Source organism: Elgaria multicarinata, chromosome 1, assembly GCF_023053635.1.
Source record: "Elgaria multicarinata webbii isolate HBS135686 ecotype San Diego chromosome 1, rElgMul1.1.pri, whole genome shotgun sequence".
In the NCBI taxonomy this organism is placed as follows: Eukaryota; Metazoa; Chordata; class Lepidosauria; order Squamata; family Anguidae; genus Elgaria; species Elgaria multicarinata.
The window spans coordinates 141,522,950-141,545,742 of record NC_086171.1 but is presented as its reverse complement, the minus strand read 5'-3'; the positions used below and the strand labels follow the sequence as shown (position 1 = coordinate 141,545,742).

At 39.9% G+C, this 22,793-nt stretch overlaps 1 protein-coding gene across 2 annotated transcripts in view; it reads left to right on the top strand.

The window, feature by feature from the left end:
• Positions 1-7,103, top strand: part of ATG4C (autophagy related 4C cysteine peptidase) — a 34,257-nt gene extending 27,154 nt beyond the window's left edge. For both annotated transcript variants that reach the window (XM_063137971.1, XM_063137980.1), the window contains one exon: positions 273-7,103. In XM_063137971.1, coding sequence (XP_062994041.1) covers positions 273-443 — 171 coding nt within the window. In that variant the 3' untranslated portion in view covers positions 444-7,103. The remainder of the gene's footprint in view (positions 1-272) is intronic.
• The last annotated feature ends 15,690 nt before the right edge of the window (positions 7,104-22,793 follow it).

Below are 22,793 nucleotides of genomic sequence, written 5' to 3'. Positions count from 1 at the left end.
TTGTGATTCTGGTGTAAATGTCTACAATGTGCATTTCTACCGCGAAAAAAACGTGGGTGTTCCAAGTGCAGATCTAATGTGCACACTTCTCTTCTGGGGAAATATGTGTTATGTGGCACTCAAGAGTTATGTTCTTTCTGTTCAATGTTTCTGTTCAATCTTTCTGTTCAATGTTTAAAATAAATTTTCAGTTGACACGTACACACATGTAAGAGCAGTACTGTTTTGGTCGTCTAATCAATGCTTTTCTCTGATACTGTGCTTCACTGCAGATTCTGAAATCCTCATCTAAGGAGAAATATCCCTTGTTTACCTTTGTAAATGGACATTCTAGAGACTATGATTTTGTGATGAGTCCAGTCCGGGAAGAGAGAGGCCTATTCTCTGAGGATGAAAGCAAAAAGTTGAAACGTTTTAGTACAGAGGACTTTGTCTTGTTGTGAGAATATTTTTATTTATTCATTTAAATATTTATGCCCCATCTTTCCATCAGTCAGTATCTATAACATGGCCTAAGAGCAATATAAAAACAATAGGTACAATATAATTAAACAACATAAAAAAAGGATGAGTTCAAAGAGTGGAATTCTCAAGAGCTTTCATTTTTCCAAATGCATTTTTATGTTTCCTGAATCCCAGCAAGGGAGGCAGGGGACAATGAGCCGTTCTTGGGTAGGGATTCCACAGTATATGCATCACTGCAAAGAAGGACCTGCTTTGCATAGCCACCCACAACACTTCAGATGGCAGAGCTTCCAACAATAACCCAACTCTTTCCAAGATGGTGGCTACCATCATATCTCCCAGTTGTGAATTCCAGGAGATAAGCTCTGTCTAGCATGAATTCAGTTTCCCACTATGAATTCCCTAATGGAGGGGTGGAAAGGTGAGGGAAGTCCCTCTCCTACACCATCCCAACATACGCATCAAGCAGCAACATATGCATTGCCCAAATATTATCGATTAACTTTTATATAAACATTTGTTGTTTCACTCATCAATCCGGGAGCTCCTTCAGCAGCTCGCAATAGGGATTCAAACATCACAATAGGGATTAAAATAAGGTTTTTAAATACATCAAATGGCATAACTAGTAAAGGCAGTGTGATAATCAAGATCTGAAAGGTCTAGGAAAATAAGTTTTCACCTGGTGTTGAAATGATAAATTCCTTTGCTTGGCATAAAGCAGATATCGGTGATGGCCAATATTATGTAGCCATGGGCCTTGCTCACTAGCCAGTAGGTCGGGAAAGTGCCGAGGACTTCCTGACACTTGTATGACCAAGTGGCTTAGGAAGTCATGTCAGTGACTTTGTAACTTTGAGCAGCCATTCTCATTGTAGTGTATTCCAGCTCCACAACAGATGGCTCCCCTTGTATCAGCTGTACAAGTTGTTGTACAGTTGAATTGGGTTGTTGAGCAAGCCTGCATTGAGCTTGAGAATACTGGAAGCAGTACCTCTGATTCATGTGAAATCTTTGGGTGCCCAGAGAGTGATTGAAGACAGCTGCAAATGTAAAAGATTTGTTGAGCCAATCATGGCAGCTGACTTTCATCCTGTAGAGCAGGGCTAGGGAGCCTGTGGCCCTCCAGATGTTCTTGGGTTCCCAGTTAAGCCCAGTCAACATGGCCAAAAGTGAGGACAATAGGTGTTGTGGTTCACCAACACCCGGAGAGTTTAGGATTTCACACCCTTAGAATTTAGACATGTTCATCAAGCTGGTCACCATGGCATAGTCCATCTGGTGTGACAGTTCAAGAGACCAATTTCCCTTTGAAAATACATGGGCGAACAACATTGAACAGGTGTATTCTTAAAGGTTCAAATTTTGCAACATGGGTTTGGACTTAAAGCGTGTTGTAAATGCATAAAGCTAAATATTTTATTTCATAGTAAATGAATATAATAAAATGTGCTTGTACAGGAAGGTACTGTTCTCATTCAAGTATGGTCGAATGCTGATGTGCCAAGCTGAGATGCTTTATACCACGCTCTGCTATTTCTAGCCATTTCGGATTCAGTTTTTTGTCAATGGAGAACTGCTAACTTTTAATTAACTTTTTATTTAGCCTCAGTTTTTTGTTTTGTGTTTTTCTTGATACTTGTTTCAGGGTACCTGTGATGCAGCAGGTCTCTGAGCACTGTGGTGCACTTTGATTTAGCAGGTCATCATTTAACCCAGTTAAAGGCAGCCGGGCATTTGAAGTAGCTTGTACAGTGAGTTTTTAATATGGAGCAAAATCTGTTGAGACCAAGTGCTTAGGATGTCTTCTTCTTTATAACCTAAGCTTCATGTGGATCAAGAGCCATTGAATAAAAATATTAGTGTTACTCTGCCTGAACCCCGATAATGTTTAATAATGTAATCATAAAATGCCAGCCTCGCAGTCCATCTTGCTCAGATGTGTATCTACTGCTTAATGGTAATACTGATACAATTATGTAAGCTGAGCAGTGAGTTAAGGTGCTGCTTAGCAATATGATCTTATAATGACTACTCATTAAGACTGTAGCTGAGCCTTAATAGGAAGAGGTAAAACAGTATTGGTTTCCCCCACAATTTTAAAGGGTATGTTACTAACATTAAACTACAACCAATCATAGTAGACAAAAACAATTATTAGATGGGAGCTGTGTTTTGTTTCCTTTCTCCAAATATGATTTGGATTCCTATAATCTTAACAGTGCAGCTTTTAAATCAAAGCCTATAACTGCAGGGTGAGGAGTCAACAGCAAACAGACGCTGTGCATTTAGAAGTACCAATCACTTAACATACAAATAGAAGGCTTAATTTCTAATAGAAGGCTTAATTTCAGTACTGCCTATTTTAAAATCTACATCAACAGTGTTGGGGGAGAAAACTGTTGCTTTATTAAATGTGAAAATATAAAATGCCCATGTCTTCATTTTTAAAGATGTATTTTACAGGCAGGGATGATTTCATTCCACTATCTCAAGAAACAAGCTGTGTAAAATGGCCTGGTTATTTGTTGTGAACTAGCATTAACATTCTGCTGTAGCTGTCTAACTGAATAATAACCTCCTAGCATACCTACGTATGAGGATGACCAGAGGACCGTTTATAGATGCAACACAAAACTTACCTAATATTATAGCTAATGTAGTTGAATGGAAAATTTACAAGTGGGATTATGATTGACACAATGGCATAATTACTGACATTTTGGAAGTCATGCAGCACAATCCCATGCCTTGTGACGCAAGTAAGTTTCATTTTGTTGAGTGGAACTTAAGAAGATATAAGTGTGTTTAGGATTGCAGCCCTAATCTGTTTAACCACTCTTGCTTTTACAATGAATGTGGCCAAAGCACTTCTGCATCAATTGATCTGATCTATTCATTTCCCCCCATTAAACATATGGATACCTTAATAAGCATGGTTAATTGATTAAAATCAAGAAGGTAAGAATGGATTTACACTGGCAAAATATACACCACTGTTTCTGGTGTCTAGAGTGAAGAGCAGAGTGTCTGTAAATATAGAAAGCTTTAATTGACAATGGATCCCTATGCCACATTTGCTATATGTTCATATTTCTGCTTCATACTTTAGAATTCACTGTGCCAAACGCCCAGATGTAAGTGCAACTAGCATACATACTTTGAATCACCGCATCATACTAAGTGCAGTGTGTCTGAATACAGAATGATAGATTTTTTTACTAATTGGTTAAAAATGCCATTTGTGCATGTACCACTGTGTCTGCACTCCTAAACAACTAAAGCCACTGGAACATTGCATATATCTTTCTTTTTTTTTTACACTTTTAGTTTCTCTTTAAATTCAGGCTTTATTTTTTATTTATCTTTTGCCAGTTGACTGGCTCCCAACAGGAATAAAGCTCTCACCTAGCTAGCGATTATGCAGAAGGAAAACTCTCTAGGGCAAATCAATAAGACTTTTAACTTTGTTTATGAATTTGAGATCTTATATAGCCTACTAAGTGAAGACAAAGTTTTCTTTAATATAATTCTTTAAGACCCATCCAAAAATCTTTGGGGGCTTTCTTCTCTGTCAACTGGTAGCTATCAGTTCAACTGCTACAGTCATTAAAAAAAGTTCCATCTTCTAACAACTGCACAGGAAAAAGTCCTTGAAACATTCCAAATCATCACATTACAGGAGAAGAAGATGATTTTATGTATATCTTTCCCATTTTGCTTAAACAAGCCTTATGTTGGGCTAAACAATTGAAATATTTCTCTAGGCCAACACAACCCAGGACTTTCCCATGAATCAGTGCTATTGAACTGCCATTATGGGATAAATGGTGTAATTATAACACCCGAGTCCAGTTTTGTATATTTCATGTATTCTGCTTAAGTCTGGTTATTTTACGCACTAAGAAGATATGTGAAGCTTTTAAGCTCCATTTCACCAGCAAAAGGTAATCCATTAAGACGAACATCACACTCTGCTCTGGCTCTCATCCTACCTCTGACACATTTGCAGATTGTCCTTAAACCTAAAGGTCTGTGTTACAGTGGTGACAAGTTGAATTACTAAGTTACTATAAATTAATGTTTTTCAGTAACTACAGGGGACTTTAATTTGAAACCACGTTAATTACATGGTGATTCTTGTTACCTCTCCTGCATTATCTCCCTGAAATCTCTGCAATTAATTTGTGTCATTACTGTTGTTGCTGCTGCTGCTTTCAAACACAAACCATCCTAGCATTCGTTATCACACACCCAGCAGTAGCCTGTTTTCTTAAAGGCATCTTTACAAATCAACACCTGGCTTTAGTTATTTACCATGATATGTCGAATGAAGATGCAGTCGCAGATGGGATTAAAATGACCAAAACTTTATTGAGAAGCATGGACAACATACCCAAACTGTGTGAGCTCAACGCATGGGGGTGCTGTCTCAATTACTTTCATAGCAGGCCTCCCCAGTTAGGGTCCAACCAAAGCATCCTTGCCTGTTAATAAACTCCCTTTTTCTTTTTGCCACAAACCTATTCCCTCAGAGGGAGAGAATCAGGTCACAACCTTCGTCTTAACAGTTAATCCAGTTTTTGTAGGCAATTTGATGGTGCTTATACAAAGCCATCATAGTATTTCCTAGTATAAGAAAGATCCTGCCTGCATCCTTATTTGCATTTGTTGTCCGAAGATTATGCACAGAAATGCTCCTCTTACATTAATTTAAGCCCGGGGCAATTTTTTAAAATCCCTCTATATCCTGTGACACCTTCTCAATCAATAACATCCTTTACATCTTGCCTAAATCATGATCTCTACCATGTAGGCACACTCTGCCTGCCCCCCATGGTTACCCATGCTACTGGTGAAACCATCTAGTCCCCACAGTATGCATTGAATGCTGAACTAATGTATCCTAACCGTTTGATCTCAAAACACTAGCCCATACCTCCATATTTTGGCTATACAGAAGGAATTGTATCACATGCACATGTGAAGCAGGGAATTGTAAATTAAAGGCATACAAATCCCGCCCACCCTTCCCCTGTTATGGCAACTGCTGTAGCAGCTCTAAAATGATTTATCTGAAGAGTCCAGTAGCTGTAAGGAAGACCCTATTAAACGGAAGGCATGACATGCTAAAGGCATTCTCATGGCTGCAAAGGAGCAGGAGCAGATACAACCCAAGCACTGCCTATGGGTTACATGTTCTTATCCCATGCCATGTAGTTCTTTACCTCCACACTTCTGGTCAATTTGCTTAAACTGGAGTTAGAGGTCTGCAAAACCAGGATTTCAGTGGTGGATTTGAGGCCCCAAAGGAAATGGGGCCACAAATCCATGTGGGCTACTTTTGAAGCAGACTGAAGGCCACAGGTAGCCTCAGAAAAGTTTATTTAAATGGTTAAGAGCCCAGCTTATTCTCAGTTTATCTCTTCATTAGCACAAGCAGTTTTCTAAATAGAAGAGTATCTCCTTTGAGTGCTAGACCTTGGCCTATAGCCTTCCATGATTCCATAACAAGCAGATCCTTCTTCTTCTTCTTCTTCTTCTTCTTCTTCTTCTTCTTCTTCTTCTTCTTCTTCTTCTTCTTCTTCTTCTTCTTCTTCTTCTTATTATTATTATTATTATTATTATTTGACGTAGGCAATTGTTTTAGTAGATCCAAAAGCCAGGTTGATCATGCCTAAAGTGGCAGCTGCAGGAGGATTTTATTGCCCCACTTGGGAAGCTTTGCTCTGATTCGAGTGCTCCATTTACTTCTGTACACACTCCCAATATGTTGGCAAGCAAATCATGATTTGTGTTGATGCAAAATGAAGGCCTTGCAGACTACAGCAAGCAAAATCCCTTGCAGGATTTTCTGGACTCTGCCGCTTAAACAGCCAAATGTTGTTTGCTCATGCTAATACAAATTCTTGTATTACTAGGAGCAGGGCCTTGATTTCTCTATCCAGCTGGGGCGGGGGGAGTTACTTGTCTGATGGTAAAAAAACAACGAACAGTAGAATTCCTTTTATCTTCCCATTTTTTCTAAAAGAGAAAGATGGTATGAAGCCATAGCAGAGTCATTTTAATTTTAACTGTGTAACACTTGCCATTAGTAAGACCACTTGTGTTCTGTTTTTAGGAATTGGGGTACATAGAGCATCAGGAATGCACAACTTGACCCCTTGTTCTCAAGATTTTTGTCAGCCCTACATGAAAGAGTGCTTGTGTTGGGATCCTCTTCTCTGAGACTCTTCTCTGTTTAGCATGTATTTACAGAGATGTATGAATATTTGATTAATGAGTCACGGTCTCTGGAGAAATTTAATAACGGTACTGGTATACAAAGCCAGCTCCTTTACTGTTAACACAGCTGCTAATAGTGTCTGTGACACTGAAGCCCTTTTCTAGATCTAATTGTACTCTGGGAAGTAAATTCTTTCCTTACAAGGGAAGACATTATTCACGCTTCAATTTTTGAACTTTTGCAAGCTCACTTTACTGGCTCTCATTTGTAAAGATTTTTTCCTGTGGAAACAATCTGTGATATGTGAGCTGTAAAAAGCTGCTGTTGTTGTTTTGATGAAAGTTGATAGGAAGATTTCAAAGATATCCATCGTACCCTCCAATATCTCTTTTCAAAGAAGAAAAGGAGGCCATCTTTTTCACATCTTAATTTTTGTGAACCGCCCAGAGAGCTTCGGCTATTGGGCGGTATAAAAATGTAATAAATAAATAAATAAATAAATGGCACCCCTTTTCTCATTCTAAAGATCCTTATCTGAGAGTGTCTGTTCTTTTGGTTCTTACCCTATCTGATGTCCTTCAGTTGTGTTGGACTGCAATTCCCATAATCCACAGCTAGCATGTTGGCTAGGTGTGATGGGGATTGTAGCCCAACAAAGTTGGAGGGTACCTGGTGGAGGAAAGCTGAGTTGAAGATATCTTATTTGGAAAAATCACCCACAATTGCCCTACGATGTGTTAGCATATGTAACCATTCAAACCAATCCCATCAGCTGTAAGCATGTGAAATAGCTGGCTATATACTAGATAGGTATTTTAATATTCATGTGTGTTCAGTAGAATGAAGATAAATCTTCCTGTCCACTTTCAGCCCAACCCTGTGTGTGTTTAATGAAAAGGAAATCCTAAGTGTATAGGATTGCAGCCTTAGAATTTCTAGCTATACGGGAAAGAAGGATTCCCAAGCATGCCTTCTTGATCCTGGTACAAATTTGTACCACTGCCCCAGCCAGAATCCCTTGTCTGTTTTGAAAACTGGAGGATTGAGCCTTCCAGTTTCTTTTAGTTTCCTTTGTTTAAGTTCATAGCCAGAAGTGTTATATGAGTAACAAATGTCCTATAAACAGTAAAATTAGCCACACTGGTCCATAAGACAACCCCAGAGTCTACCACCAGCTATATCTTTATTAAGACCAACTAAATATGCAAAAATTTGTGGACATGCTTTCGTGATCACTAGATCTCTTCAACAGATGTTACAAAAGTGGAATTCCCTGCCTCTGGAGGTCAGACAGGCTCCAACCTTGTACTCCTTTCGGCACCTCCTGAAAACGTCTTTATTCCAAGAAGCCTTTCTTTAACATGCAGCCTTGGATTTCTGTGTTGTTGTTGTTTTGCTTCTTTTTAAATTTTGTTTTAACTGTTTTATTCTGTTTTTATTTTCATTTTACCTTGTACACCGCTCCGAAATTTTTCCAATGAGGAGCGGTATATAAATATTCTAAATAAATAAATAAATAAAAAGGTAAAGGACAGAGGGAAAAGGAGGCGCAGACTTGAATGGATTATGCTGTACTACACAGTTTTCAAGTTACTCCTAGTTCAGTTGGGACAAACCAACACACAATGTCTGATTTTTTAAAAATAGAAAAATAACATTAGTCACTTGGATTTGTCTCCAATCTTAGGCCTACCACATCTTGGTCTGCGGAGAGCAAAATGGGGGAACGGATGGACAGTAGTTTTCTTATTAGAAAAGCTGGAGGTTAATTTTGGGTGGAGTGCTAGGTGTTTTTGTGTGTGTTTATTTTACAGACATTAGAAGCTAAATTGGATGCTGCTACTCCTGCTAGTAGGTAGCTGTAACACCTTTCCTCTTCCTGCTTTTGGACATGAAACACCAGCAAGAACTAAGGAAGTCTGGTAGTCCTAATTTTTGAGAGAGCAGATGATGGGAACATACTTCTCTCTTTGTCTCGGTCTCTCTCAAACCATGACGTGGGGGAACGTGTGGCCCTCCAGATGTTCTTGGCTTGCAACTTACATCATCCCTCACCACTGTGCTGTCTAGGGCTGACGGGAGTTGTATTCTGGAGGGCCTCACATTCCCTGCCCCTGTTATAAGATCTAAACTTTCCTGTTCAAGCACATTTTGCATCCTCCCTCTATTTTAGAGGCTAGTAGCTCCCAGGGTCAGAATATTACATTCTGAGCACCAACTCGGGGTTGTAGTCCAACAACATCTGGCTGAGTACGATTTTTCCACCCTCTCAATTGTGCTTCATCAGTGCTGTTTATACAAACTTATTTCTCTGTAGTTTTTTATATCCAAGTTGTCTAGATCTTGAAAGATGAGATTTACTGGAGCCTATCAAGCAACATTCTAATCTTGCCAGCTTACTAGCCTAAACCATCGTTTGAAACATAGGTACGACATATATTGTAAACCGCCCAGAGAGCTTCAGCTATGGGGCGGTATATAAATTTAATAATAAATAAATAAATAAATTTGTTTGTAGCTTTCTTGTTTCTGGATTAAAATTTGCAGTTTTAATTAGCTTTATTTTTACATGATTCTGGATGTATTTTAATCATCTTTGCTGCATTAAATTGATGTTGGCTGTTGATTATTATGTCTGTTTTGTATTGGAAATTTTATTTTTATTAAAACATTTTGAATCAGTGTAACAAAAGTGCTGCTGATGATATAATAAAAAATATACTAATGTAATGAAGTGATTGTAGAAATATTAATTTTTAATGCTACAAATACAGAAAATGCAAGATGTAGATAATTCTGGTGTGCTCTGCCACTTTAATACTGTCTGTGATGTGAGACCTGACAGAGATGGACAACTGTCTAAACATATCTAATGGTTTGAAAATGTTGGTGCATATAGTACAAATACAAATTTTATTCATGGCTACCCTAAATGGGTTTTAATTACTCCCATCAGCACACATCTTATACAGTAAACATATCCTAATTTTTCATATAGTATAGTTATTTGCTAGGTATTCAATCCTTATATCATTAAATGTGTGCCTTGGTAGGCTGTTAATGTTATCAGGCCTGTAGTTAGAACATTAAATGAGCAAATTGTACTTGCCTTCAGAAGTTTATGTAGTTTTTTAAAGGATGAAGTCATACACACATTCTTAAGTATGGCAAAAGTTTCTTTGTCAAGAAAACAAATGACAGAATCTCTCACAGTGCAAAGACTATTTGCTTACAGCCAATCCCTGTTCCAGCCAAACCCAATAATCTAAAGCATTGTTAAGACACCTCACAAATAAAAGCAGATATTTGTGATTCTTCAGTATAAAATTTATAACCATTCATGAAATTTAAATATTTTAAATTTTCCATTAAACTAAAAGATAATTAAGGCATACAAAAACTGAGAGAAACCTATGTGTTACTGTTTGGTCCTGGCATTCATTTTAGGATGTGCTTTTCCAACTTCATAGTCATATGTCACTGAATATGTGGGGTGATTCAAAAGTTTGCTCACACCTGTATATGAAGAACATCCTGTATTTGTGTGTATTGGATTATTCTGCTTGCACTGTTTGACACCTAAAAAAAAACCCTAATCTTTAATGAGATTTAGGGAGCAATCCTATGGGTACTAGTCACTGTCTAGAGGGTCATAGGGTTCTTTGGTTTCTGCGAACCGAGTTCGGAACCAGCGCTCCACCCTCAGAGCCCTGGAACCGCTGTCCTTCCCCCTTGTAGCCCACGTGGTTCTCGCCACACCGGCTCCATCTCAGTGCTCAGAAATGGAGTGCAGAGAGGGCAAAAAGGGAACCTTCTTATCAAGTCTCCAGGCCCTTTCCCCTCCCCCACCCAAAGCCATGATTAGACAGGCAAAAATGTAGGGTGGACAGAGCACTGTGTTTCCTCTTTTTTTGGCAGTGTGTAAGTGGCCAACCTCAGAAAAGGTGTCCTGACTCCTTACATATTCCAGGGAGGAGAGTAATTTAACTACATGGCATGTATTTCCCCCTAGCCCAGGGGCTGTATCCCATGGTATTATTAAACCAGCTGAAGGAAATCACTGGTGGAAAGGATTTCCCCTTCCCTCACCTCCCCTGGAACAGAGGGGAAGAGAGGACTGAGAAGAACCCTTGCACAAGATGAAGTCCAGTTGTGTGAGCGGACTTCTGCTTATGCAATAATTGGATCCAACCTAATAGCTCTATCTCCATATACGTATTAAAAGGTATTGGGGTTTGAGCAAGGCGGTTCCATCTCCCCTCTTCATTTTCTTTACTGTCCCTATTGACACCCTCAACTCTTCATTATTATTATTATTTATTTATTTATTTATTTATTTATATAGCACCATCAGTGTACATGGTGCTGTACAGAGTAAAACAGTAAATAGCAAGACCCTGCCGCATAGGCTTACAATCTAATAAAATCATAGTAAAACAATAAGGAGGGGAAGAGAATGCAAACAGGTACAGGGTAGGGTAAGCAGGCACAGGGCAGGGTAAAACTAACAGTAGAAAGTAACAGTAGAAGTCTGCACAACATCAAGTTTTAAAAGCTTTAGGAAAAAGAAAAGTTTTTAGTTGAGCTTTAAAAGCTGCGGTTGAACTTGTAGTTCTCAAATGTTCTGGAAGAGCGTTCCAGGCGTAAGGGGCAGCAGAAGAGAATGGACGAAGCCGAGCAAGGGAAGTAGAGGCCCTTGGGCAGGCGAGAAACATGGCATCAGAGGAGCAAAGAGCACGAGCGGGGCAATAGTGTGAGATGAGAGAGGAGAGATAGGAAGGAGCTAGACCGTGAAAAGCTTTGAAGGTTAACAGGAGAAGTTTATATTGGATTCTGAAGTGAATTGGAAGCCAATGAAGAGATTTCAGAAGCGGAGTAACATGGTCAGAGCGGCGAGCCAAGAAGATGATCTTTGCGGCAGAGTGGTGAACAGAAACCAACGGACTGATGTGAGAAGAAGGAAGGCCAGAGAGAAGAAGGTTGCAGTAGTCCAACCGTGAAATAACCAGTGCATGAACAAGTGTTTTGGCAGAAGAGACAGACAAAAATGATCGAATCCTGGCAATATTATACAGGAAAAATCGACAAGATTTAGCTACTGCCTCAATATGAGGAATAAAGGAGAGCGAGGAGTCGAATATAAAGCCAAGGCTACGAGCTTCCTTGACCGGAGTAAGCGTAACATCATTGACAGTAAGAGAGAATGAGAGATGAGGAGAAGGTTTAGGAGGAAAAACAAGCAATTCAGTCTTTGCCATGTTAAGTTTCAAGCGACGATGAAGCAGCCAAGCTGAGATATCTGAAAGACATGCCGAGACTTGACTTATTTCATGACTTATTTGTGCTCTCCATGGATCCTGGAAGTTGTTAAGCACTTTGGGATTTTTAAAAGATTTGTATTTTAATTTGCAATGTAAATTCTTTGTAATTAGGAAGTCTCCCAAGTTTGTAGGAACCAATATCTTATTTTTAGGTAAGATACCGAACCATCCAAGTTCAGCGTTAGAGGGAATTGTTAGGGAAAGAGAGCAACACCTGTGCTTTGGCTGTGATGAAAGGCACTGATCACTGACTTTCTGATTTTATTATTATTATTAATTTATATAGCACCATCAATGTACATGGTGCTGTACAGATTACACAGTAAATAGCAAGACCCTGCCGCATAGGCTTACAATCTAATAATTGGTGATGCACCTATTTTGGGGGGTATTGAGCTTTCCACATGAAATAACTCACTGTTCTTTTGCTCATTCCCCATTTTTATTTCTAATATCTGTGAAAAGATCAATTCTCACTTAGGAAGTTAGGTACATGTTTTAGTGGTGTTACTTCAGTTAAAGTACTTGAAATAATGGGAAGAAATGTAAAGAGAGAGAGAGAGAGATAAATTTAGTGCAGAGGCTTTCAGGAGAAGCTTTAACTGCAGCTTAGAATTATACATGCTATGCAGAATTTCCTGCAACCCCTTTCTCCTTAGGGCCACAATGCATTACAGCAGACGTATAATGAAGCTGCTATAAAATCTCTGGTAATTAAGGGGGATTTGACAGTAATTGCAACAGTGAATCAACTTAATTATTACCTGCTTCAAAGAGAGCTAAACTGATGTTATAATCTAACCTTTCCTACTTTTAAAATGAGAGATTAAACAAGTATGTGTAGCATTTAAGAATTAAATCTGTTGAGATAGAATTCCATTAATATGCTTTTACTCTCACACACACACACACACACACACACACACACACACACACACTGGGTATACACAGCAAATCTTAGCAGCAGAGCTATTATCCAACAAACCACTGAAATATGGAGCGTTTGTTCTTATATTAAGCAGTTCTTTCCTGCCCCACATCTGTGATGCAAACCGTCTCCTTGACTATTAACAATGGGACCCATATAAAGCCCTTTGCTATATAATTGTACAGCATGCATCATTGTGATCGTAGCATTGTAAAGAAGGCTAGTTGAAAGTGCAGTGCGTTTTCTGGATAACTTTTAAGGAAACTGCTCAATATGTATATTATACGTGTTGCAAATCCGTTTAGGCAGTGAAGATGCAATAGATCTGATTTTTGCTTTGTAAGACTTGTCATTTTGGTATTTTATAGTGGTGATGGTTGTTTATATATTGGGCCAAGGGAAAGCTTTGTAAACCTGCCAAGGACATTTTCTGCCTGAGGTAAAGGTTAAGATGGCACTCCCATCTTACTTCAACACTGGCAATGGAATAGCATCCTTCACAACACCTGAGGCAGCAGGTAGTTTAAGAGTTCCAGAAAGCACAGCTCTGTCCTCCAACAGAGAGGAACACCAAGAGTTAATGAGGAAGAGACCGGAGGCTGCCACCCCTGCCTCCCAGCATCAGCCACCTGAGACAGTTGCTTCACTCTACCTAATGGCAGGGCTGGGCCTGTTGTAAATGAGCAGAGAGTTATTGCCATGTTGCCCTAAGAGAATATGAGATATGAAATAGGGGAAACCATATCCTTTTAGTAGTCTGAATCATTTCTATTATGTACTTGAACTTCCAAGAAGCCATTGACAGAGTCCCTCCCCAAAAGCTTGTAAAGTGAAGCAGTCGTGGGACAAAAGGACTGTTCTATGGATTCCCTTATTGGTTAAAATAACAGGGAGCAGAGGATAGGCCTGAAAGGACAGTTCTTACAATGGGGGGAACTAAGAATTATGACCCCACCCAAGGACCACTATTCATCTTAGTAATATCCCCTTGGAGCTCCTCATGTTCCCCTTTTTTGTTTTGTTTTTTGTTTATGCCATCCCAAATAATTTGGTGGTGCCAGCAAACTTGACCACTTCACATTTAAGTAATGGGGGACTACACAGATAATAATAATATGTTTTCATTCAGGCTGACTGAGGGAGAGTCAAAGAAATATAACATAGTGATGGACAGTTTTTTGGGGAAAACATTTCATTGTGAAGTGCAATGTGATTTAAGAACAGGCAAATTTTAATTCCCATGTACAAAAAGAAAATGAACCAGTGAAGGATTGTATCCTCTCTATGTTCACCGGCTGAACATTGTGAATATGGGACCCTTCATGATGAGATGATCTGTGACAGAATTGTGGTGTGAGAGACTTCAAGGTTTTTGTAAAACTGCAATTCAATAAGGGCTCATTTTGGAAAAAGCAGTCACTACAGTAAGACAACATGGGAGTGTTAAGAAACAACAATAAGACCTCCATTGCAGCAGCATTGATTCCTCAAGGGACAGTGTTTCTACACAGATGCCACAGCACAAAAAAGAACACAATTAGGGTGCTTAGCACTCAACCACAAAAACACACATTTAAAGTGGAGAATAAACAAACATTTTAATATATTTCTACTGTGGGTGAATCATTATATAATAGTATCTTCAGGCAGCAGGTTGATGTAAATATGATTCACCCACAGTAGAAATATATAAAAATGTTTGTTTATTCTCCACTTTAAATGTGTGTATTTTTGTGGTTGAGTGCTAAGCACCCTAACTGTGTTCTGTCATTATAACCACAGCCTTCAGTCTACTGTACAGCACAAAAAAGGGCATTTTGCAAAGGCATAGTTTGCAGGAGTAGCAGCAGGCAAATTGCAACTACCTCCTCTGACTTCCTTGGATGTGTAGCATAGAGTCAAGAATTGAAAATAAAGACGGGGAAGCAAAAATCAAGATGAATAGACATCCAATAAAAATTAAGCTGGACAGTGGGGTGGATGTCACAGCTATTCCAGAGGCTTTATTTAGACTACACTCAAGGCAGAGATTGCTAAAGTAAGACAAGGAGACAGTTTGCATCACAGAGAGATTCTCAAGAAACCATCCTATGTCCTATCATTCCGCTCCAACTATTGCCCTAATCTCCCTTCTACCTTTTGCCTCCAAACGCTTTGTGTGGCTTATTCCCACTTTCTCTCAGTCAAATCCAGCTTTGATAGCCTCCAGTCTAGCCTGCGCTGCCAGCACTTCATTGAAATTGCCCTCACAAAAATCACTGTGAAATCTAGAGGTCTCTATTCAGTTCTTTCTTTTTGATGTCTGCTTGCTTAAATACAGGTGATCACTCTCTCCTTATGCCCCAACTCTCCATGATTCTGTTTTCAGGGCTTCTTTTTCTGTCTAATCATTCTTTCTACATTTCCATAGGGCCCATGTTATTCAGGTCCATTGGAGGTGGGGGGCTCAGGCCTATAAGGATGACAGAATGGAATGAGAGAAAAACTCTGGCTTACAAGCAGGCTTGCCTTTCCATGGGGGCAAAAATATTTGCTGCCTGGAGTCTGTGGTCCAGCAAAAGGCAATCATGGTGACAAAGCTGTGGTCACGTTGTAGAACAATGGACCAGTATGGGGTAAAATTGCAGTGTTTTTATTACTCCCTTCAGCTGGCTGCCCCACGGGTCTAAAGTATTCCAGTATAGGGTGACCATATGTTCGGTTTTAACTGGACATGTCTGGACGGGCGCGGGGTGGCAAATCGTGTCCAGGGGGAAATCCCCGTTTCCCCTGTTTTGTCCAGGGAAAAACGAGGTTAAAAAAAACCCTGTTTAAGGCCCTCTAGGCTTCCATCCAGGCCTCTTCTTCACCGCAGTGACATCAACCAGGCCTGGATGGAAGCCTGGAGAGCCTTAAACCGTCCATTTCTGCATTTCGGAAATGCACAGTTGAAGGCCCTCCAGGCTTCCATCTGATCCTCGTCAACATCACTGCGATGAAGGAGAGGCCCGGATGGAAGCCTGGAGGGCCTTAAACCGCACGTTTCTGAAACGCGTGGTTTAAGCCCTGCCCACGCTTCCATCCGGGGCTCTTGTTGGTTGCCGCAGCGGCGACCAACAAGAGCCCCGGATGGAAGTGTAGGTGAGGCCCTTCTCCCGGGCTGGCAAACAATCAGCCCTGGGGGGTGGCTGGGGGATGCAGCAGCAGGAGGAAGGGGAAGAGGAATGAGAAGAGCAAGGAGCAGGTAAAACTAAGGGGGGGTGTGGGTGTGGGAGGGAGAGAGAGAGAGAAATGTCAGTCAGAAAGCAGGAAACTTTAGGGGAGTCAATGGATTAAAAATAGTGACTGCACCCTAGGGAAAGGACTTTGTTCACTTCTTTCTTTTGTTTTATTATTTTTTCTCCTTTTTTCATATCTCCAGTTTTTGTTAACAGCTATTTTCTTGTTTAGGCCTTAGCTTGTCTGCTTTTCTTTTTTGTAGTTTTTTTTTGGGGGGGTGAGAAAAAGGGGGATTTATTACTTTCATCGAGCCCCTCTTTCAGTTTTTGAGGCTGCTGCTGGCCCATCTTTTCTGAACTAGTCTTTTAGGACTGGATGCCTAGCTCCTGAGCAGTTTGGTTTAGTTTCCCCCACTGTGTGTGTGTGTATGTATGTTGAGGCTCAGACTTCAACATCCTTTTCTATTTTCAGTGTTCTTGGATTATGGAGAGCTGTTCTTTTGCTTTCTCTTTGTTGGGATCACATCAAATTCCATGTCTTTCAGTCCCATCTACACATAAGATGGCACCCAGCTGTATCTCTCTACTCTAGAACTTTCTCCCCCTATCCAAACCTACAAATCCAACTGCCTCTGTGACTCCAACAGAAATGGCTGTTCTATGAGTCCTAGCTAATTTACAGGCTGGAACAGATAAGACTATGAAGCAGGTTTTCCTCGCAAGATCTGAGTAGGATAGAGGGCTCATGATAATGATTTTAATCAAAGAGAGTATCCACGATGCCTTAACAGATCTGATTGAGAAGATGGGTCAGTACCTAATAATCATTAAGAAGGCTTTTACTGAACTCACAAGAAAGCACTTAGCTTAGAACTTACTTTGAAACTCCTCCATCAGAACATAGGTAGCCATTCTGTCTAGGCTAACACTCTTTTTTACATTGGTGAGGTAAATGTAGCTCCCATGAGATTAAATATGGAAGTTTTCTCTGACCTTGAGAAGAAATAGATTTCCAATGGGTATTGACCAACACATTCTGTCAGAATTCTCACTTAAACATGTTCAATAAAAATTACTATGGAGGCATTTATTTATTTATTTTGACACTGCCAATATTCAAAGCAATATTCCTGATGTTTGTCAACAAGCAATTTAAAGAGTACAGAAAGCTAGGCTGTCAGGGATTTTGTTTAGAGATGGACTAATTTGCTCACACTCACTCTTACAACCCCAGTCGTTTTTGGACCTCGTATCTAAGAGGCCTTGCTTGCTTCCCTCATTCTGAATGGGCGTCAGGAAGTCCTACTCAAGTTGTGAAACCCTGAAGCCTACGTTCAGTGGAGTGGAATTTCATATCTTTCTTAATTTGACTTACCTTTGCATTTCTACACAGGGGCACTATTTAGAGAAACTTTCAAATCAGCATCTGTATCTTGTTATGATGAGGTTTAAAAAGATAATTACAACAAATACTCGTTAAAAACACTGCTTTTTGCAATTTAATCCTGAATGTACCCTTTAAACCTCATTTTTTTGCCTGCCTCATTGAAAATGGAAAATATCACCCTTTTGTTGATCTTGCGGGGTGGGGCTGCGTAAGGGATGAAAGTGTTCCCAGCAGAGCAGGTCATCCTGACACCCATTCAGAATGAGGGTAGAAGCCTTCCCTTGACTCTGGATTTCCTTCATGGTCATCATGTGGCCTAATCTGATTGACACTGTGGTGTCGTCACACTGCCAATGTGGTCCCTGATTAGCTAGGGCAGGGATAGGTAACCTGGTGCCTCCCAGATGTTTTGGGTACAATTCCCATAAAGCCGAGCCAACATGGCCAATAGTTGGGGATTATGGGAGTTGTAGATGTTATCCTACCCCACGGCTTGCGAACCCCTGAGCTAGGACAACATCATTCAAAATAAAGCAATGTCTGGAAAAACAAACCCTAACCCAAAACAACTGGAAGGTCAACAATCAGGTATGAAAAACGTAGTGTTAGAAGGTTGTGTGATGGAGGAAAATTTAACACTGTTCCATGCCCTCTGTTCATAGGATGAGAAAAGCAATTCCATAAAGGAGCTACAATCCAGGGCTCACTGGGGTAATGGAGGTATTCAGAGGAGTAGCTGCTTACAGCTCCAAAGTTTATGGACTATATGAATTAATTTTTTAGTGTAGACTGCAATACCAGGCAAAGAAAATATTTCCTTAAAATTTGCTTTTGTAATATTAGTTTTTAGGGTTAGGAATAGAAGAAAGCCTTTCCTAAATGATCTGCTGCTCATACGTATATGTGGGAAAAAATGGGCAAACTTTAACAAATTTTCATGGGTGCCTTTTGCTATTTTTACAGCACATTTTAAAATAAATGAGAGATTAACGTAGGAAGAGGTACTTAAGATGCATGCTCGGTGACTATTTTTTCATAACGTTTTAATGGACTCAGGGTTGAGCTCCACTAAAATCTGGATTTATTAGAAACGTTTCATGCATTTCAATGGAGTTTTTCATCATGAATCTGGATATTTTACATTATTTCCATAGAGCTGACCCTTCGGTTCATTAGAAATGTTCCAATATAACCAATGGACCATTTCTAATGATCCTGGTTTTACAGCAAAGCCAGGGGTCAGTTGTACTGAAAACAATGGTGCTAACCTCTCGGTTTATTAGGAAAATGCTTCTATGTCTCAATGGAGCATCTCTAATAAATCATAGGAATAAGTGCCCTGTACTAAAAATTAAAAGAAAGAAAGAAAGAAAAGATCCCTTGGTTTGGAGTCTTCAAAATCACACCGTGCTTTGTAGGGCTTAAAAAAACATTCCGTTGACATTCCATATCATAATTTTAAATCTTTGGCATTTTTTTTTTTAAAAAAGGACCCAATCCAAAATTTTGCTATACTATGCAGCATTTGGGGACTTCGTGCTGTGTTCTCTTGCCCATAACCCTGGCAAACCAACCCAGCCATTCCAAGGCCTAGTTTGTGCCCCTGTCATATCTGCCACATGTCATAGTGCACAACCTCCAAAACATTCAGATAATCAGGAAAACTGCATGATTTACATATTGTTATGAGATCATATGTAGCTAAGGTTGGATGCCTTTATTTGAATTATAGTCCACAATATCCCAGCTTTGCAAGGCTATAATTTCAGATTTCATCACTCCAGAGTGACTTCTTTTTTGGAATGCAGAGGATGTAATCATTACCTGAGAGACACATAGTGAATACATATAAACATACACTATGTTGAGATGAAATACTGTGGAAGTTCTACAACATGGAGAAAGCACAAGCCACTCCACTGTTTTAATTTAATAATTTTATGTAGAGAGGAGATTACTGCACTTCCATTTGCTGGAAGAAACTGAGCCATGGGGGAGAAACCATTCTGAATTGGCCAGAAATCCAGTTAAAACCATCAAAAGGTTGATTGTGGTTCTTCTCATCTTTTCCTGGCTGCTACCCAATACTTGCAGAGCATAGATTCTATTTCTTTTGTGATTGCTCTTTGCAGTAGAGTTACCAATTCTTGGACTGAACAAAGAAAAAAAAAGTGTTGGATGATCCTAGTAACCTTCAGGCCAAACCTGGCTAATATTGGCCAATCAGATTAGGAATGGAATCCAACATCATAGGAATGTTTTGGAGCCAGTCATTACATGATCCTTTGGAAGCAGTCATTGTATTTTCCAGTCATTGCATGATCCTCTCTCCGAATAATTGTACATGTCCCTACAATGACCTTGGTCCCATATTCTCAATATCATTTCCCCATTGCTTTTTATCAATATTAATAGCAGAATTGCCTGGAAGTGGATCTAACCAAAAACCCATCACTCAATACTAACTTTGTTGTTCACTCTTATCACTTAATTTATAATCCATGCTGATATAAATCTCTGCCACTAAGGATGTCAGGTAATAGGTGCTGGGAAAAGCCCCTGCCTCAGACCTTGAGCTGCTGCCAATCAGAGATAGGCAATGTTAGGGTAGACAAACCTATAGCAGGGATGTTGAAAGTCAGCCTGACGGCCAAATTATATTTTGGAGGAGGTCTCAGGGGCCCCTTTCCAGTGTTGGACACAGACTATGGCAAAAGGGGAAGGGCCAAAATATCCACATATTTCACCTGAAAGCTCTTACCGTCAGCAGCTAAATCTTATGAGATGCATTTCAACCTTTCAGAATGTGGTGGGCGAATTGCAAAAGCCAGGAAACCACCAAAATGATTGCCATTTGGGGAAAAGGAGCTAGGGCCAGAGGAAGGGGACATGGTTTTCTGGGCAATCCCGGTGGGCCAAGTCTGGTCCATGGACCTGAGGTTCGACACCTAACCTATGGCTTGACTCAGTATAAGACAACTTCATGAGTTTCACTTTTAGAGTGGCTGCTTAATCATTGCCAAAAAAAGAGAGGAATTCCTCACCAAAAAGGACAAAATAGGACACCAATCTGAAAAACATTTGCACATGCAAATATATGTACTGTATATACAATACTGTACAAGAGTCTTTAATCTGAAAAATGCAGATTAAAGCCATTTATCTGAGCAGTATTTATTTGTTCAAAAAAACACCATATAACATCGAAGTAAACACAAAGAAACAGTACAATGAAAAGTAACAGTCTGCTATCCAAGTGCTAACTGATGATGGGCAACTTCAAGGCCTTTGCTCACTCTTATACTTCTTTGACTTTATCACAGACTTGGACTGGACAGCCCATCGAATACAAGGGCACTTTCAAATAGAGGTCTGTCCTTTGCCAGCTCTCCAGAATAGAGAACTGTTCCCTGTGAAGTACGATATGTGGCCACCCTACTTTTATCTATGCCTATCATGCCAGTCCAATGGAACGATTAAAGGACCAGTGTTAACCATGACTGAATTTGATGTCGAAAGAAGCTCACTCTGGCCTTGACCAATATATTTTAGTATAGTAGCAGCACCTATACAATCTCGGCTAGCATATATCATCCGGCCGTAGAACTGCAAAGACTGGTTATTGAGAGAATCCTGAAGAAGGCTTATGACTGAAGGAGTCCAATTTGGCTTCATGGATCAAGAATGTTCGTGCTCTTCAAGTGGAAGTGGATCCTGCCAGTTCCTTTGTCCTCTAAGTGGCAAAGCTGTGTCAGAAGAATACAGAGACCATGTGGGGCAACTTGCTTGTTCTAGGTGATTATGATGAAGATAGCAGTGTGATTTTAAGCTCTATCCTACTCTAAAGACACCAGCAAAAGAATCAAGAGGCAGCCAACCCCCTACCCACTCCAATGAGCTACTGCAGTTAATCATGTCAACCCATGCTGCTGAATGCTATGTTTAGGGCCTCTGGCTGTCACAGGCAGGATTTCATCTTGTGGTCCCTAAGGCCATCTACAAAAGCTAAAATGTTCATTTATGTTGCCTATTGTCTGAACACATCTGTGTGTGCTTTAAAAGTTTTCAGAGCTGACCTTCAAAGACATGAACACATGCTCTCTCTCTCTCTCTCTCTCTCTCTCTCTCTCTCTCTCTCTCTCTCTCTCTCTCTCTCTCTTACACACACACACACACACACACACACACACACACACACACACACACACAATCCAAGAAGTTCAAATAATATTTAGTCACTGAAAATCTTAAATTGTAGGTTTTACTTTTGCAGTGGTAATTTGCACATGCTTTGAAAGTAGCCCATTATAGAATACTAGAGCAACCGTAGATAAGTTTAAATAGCATGCAAGAGAATATTGTTATTGTGAAATAAGTATCTATGTATACACTATAACTGCGTAGAACTGCCTTATGTACATTTGGATCTGAACAAAGTGATGCATTCATTACCAACCCCTATAATAAATAATAGGTAAGTACAGTTTGTGATTTTGTATATATGTATATTTTATTCATCATCATCATCATCATCATCGTCATCATATATTTTTTACCCGCCTCTCCGATTGGATCGAGGCGGGGAACAACAGCAAGCATAAAATACATAAAATACTGATTAAAAACATTGTATACACTGTTTAAAAACATCCTAAAAGCATCCTAAAAGCATCCTATTAATCTGAATCCACAGAGCTACTGTCCAAGGGCTTAGGCATGAGCAGCAGATATATTTATTTTTTGAACTGCAAGGGCAACCATACCACAAACTGCTTCTGAAAAACAACAACCTCCCCTTAATTTCAAAAGCAGTTGCCATGTCAGATTGGGGGCTGTGATGGAGAAACATAATCCTGGGGCACACAGAAAGATCTCTGAATCTTGTCCATGGCAGTGGTCTGGATAGGTAAATTTAGACCTTGGACTTGATGGAGTGATGATCCTTCCTTCAGAAGTCTATGTGTATTACTTTGGTTGTGAAGCACACAGTGAAGGCTGGTGGCTTTGATGTTAGTGGGGCGTTAAATCCACTTGGAGTTCACCTGGAGTGGATTCACCACCCCACTGCCATCGAAGCCACCAGCCTCCACTGGAAGCACACCATTAACATTTATCTTCACCCCCACAACCACCATTCCATCCTTTACAACTGCTTCTACATTCCGAGTATCTTAGAATTGTGCAGTTTAGCACTTTAAATCATAACACCATCATGATCATAGGAATACACTGAAGTTTTGTTCTGCTGCCCTAATCACCTGCTTCATAC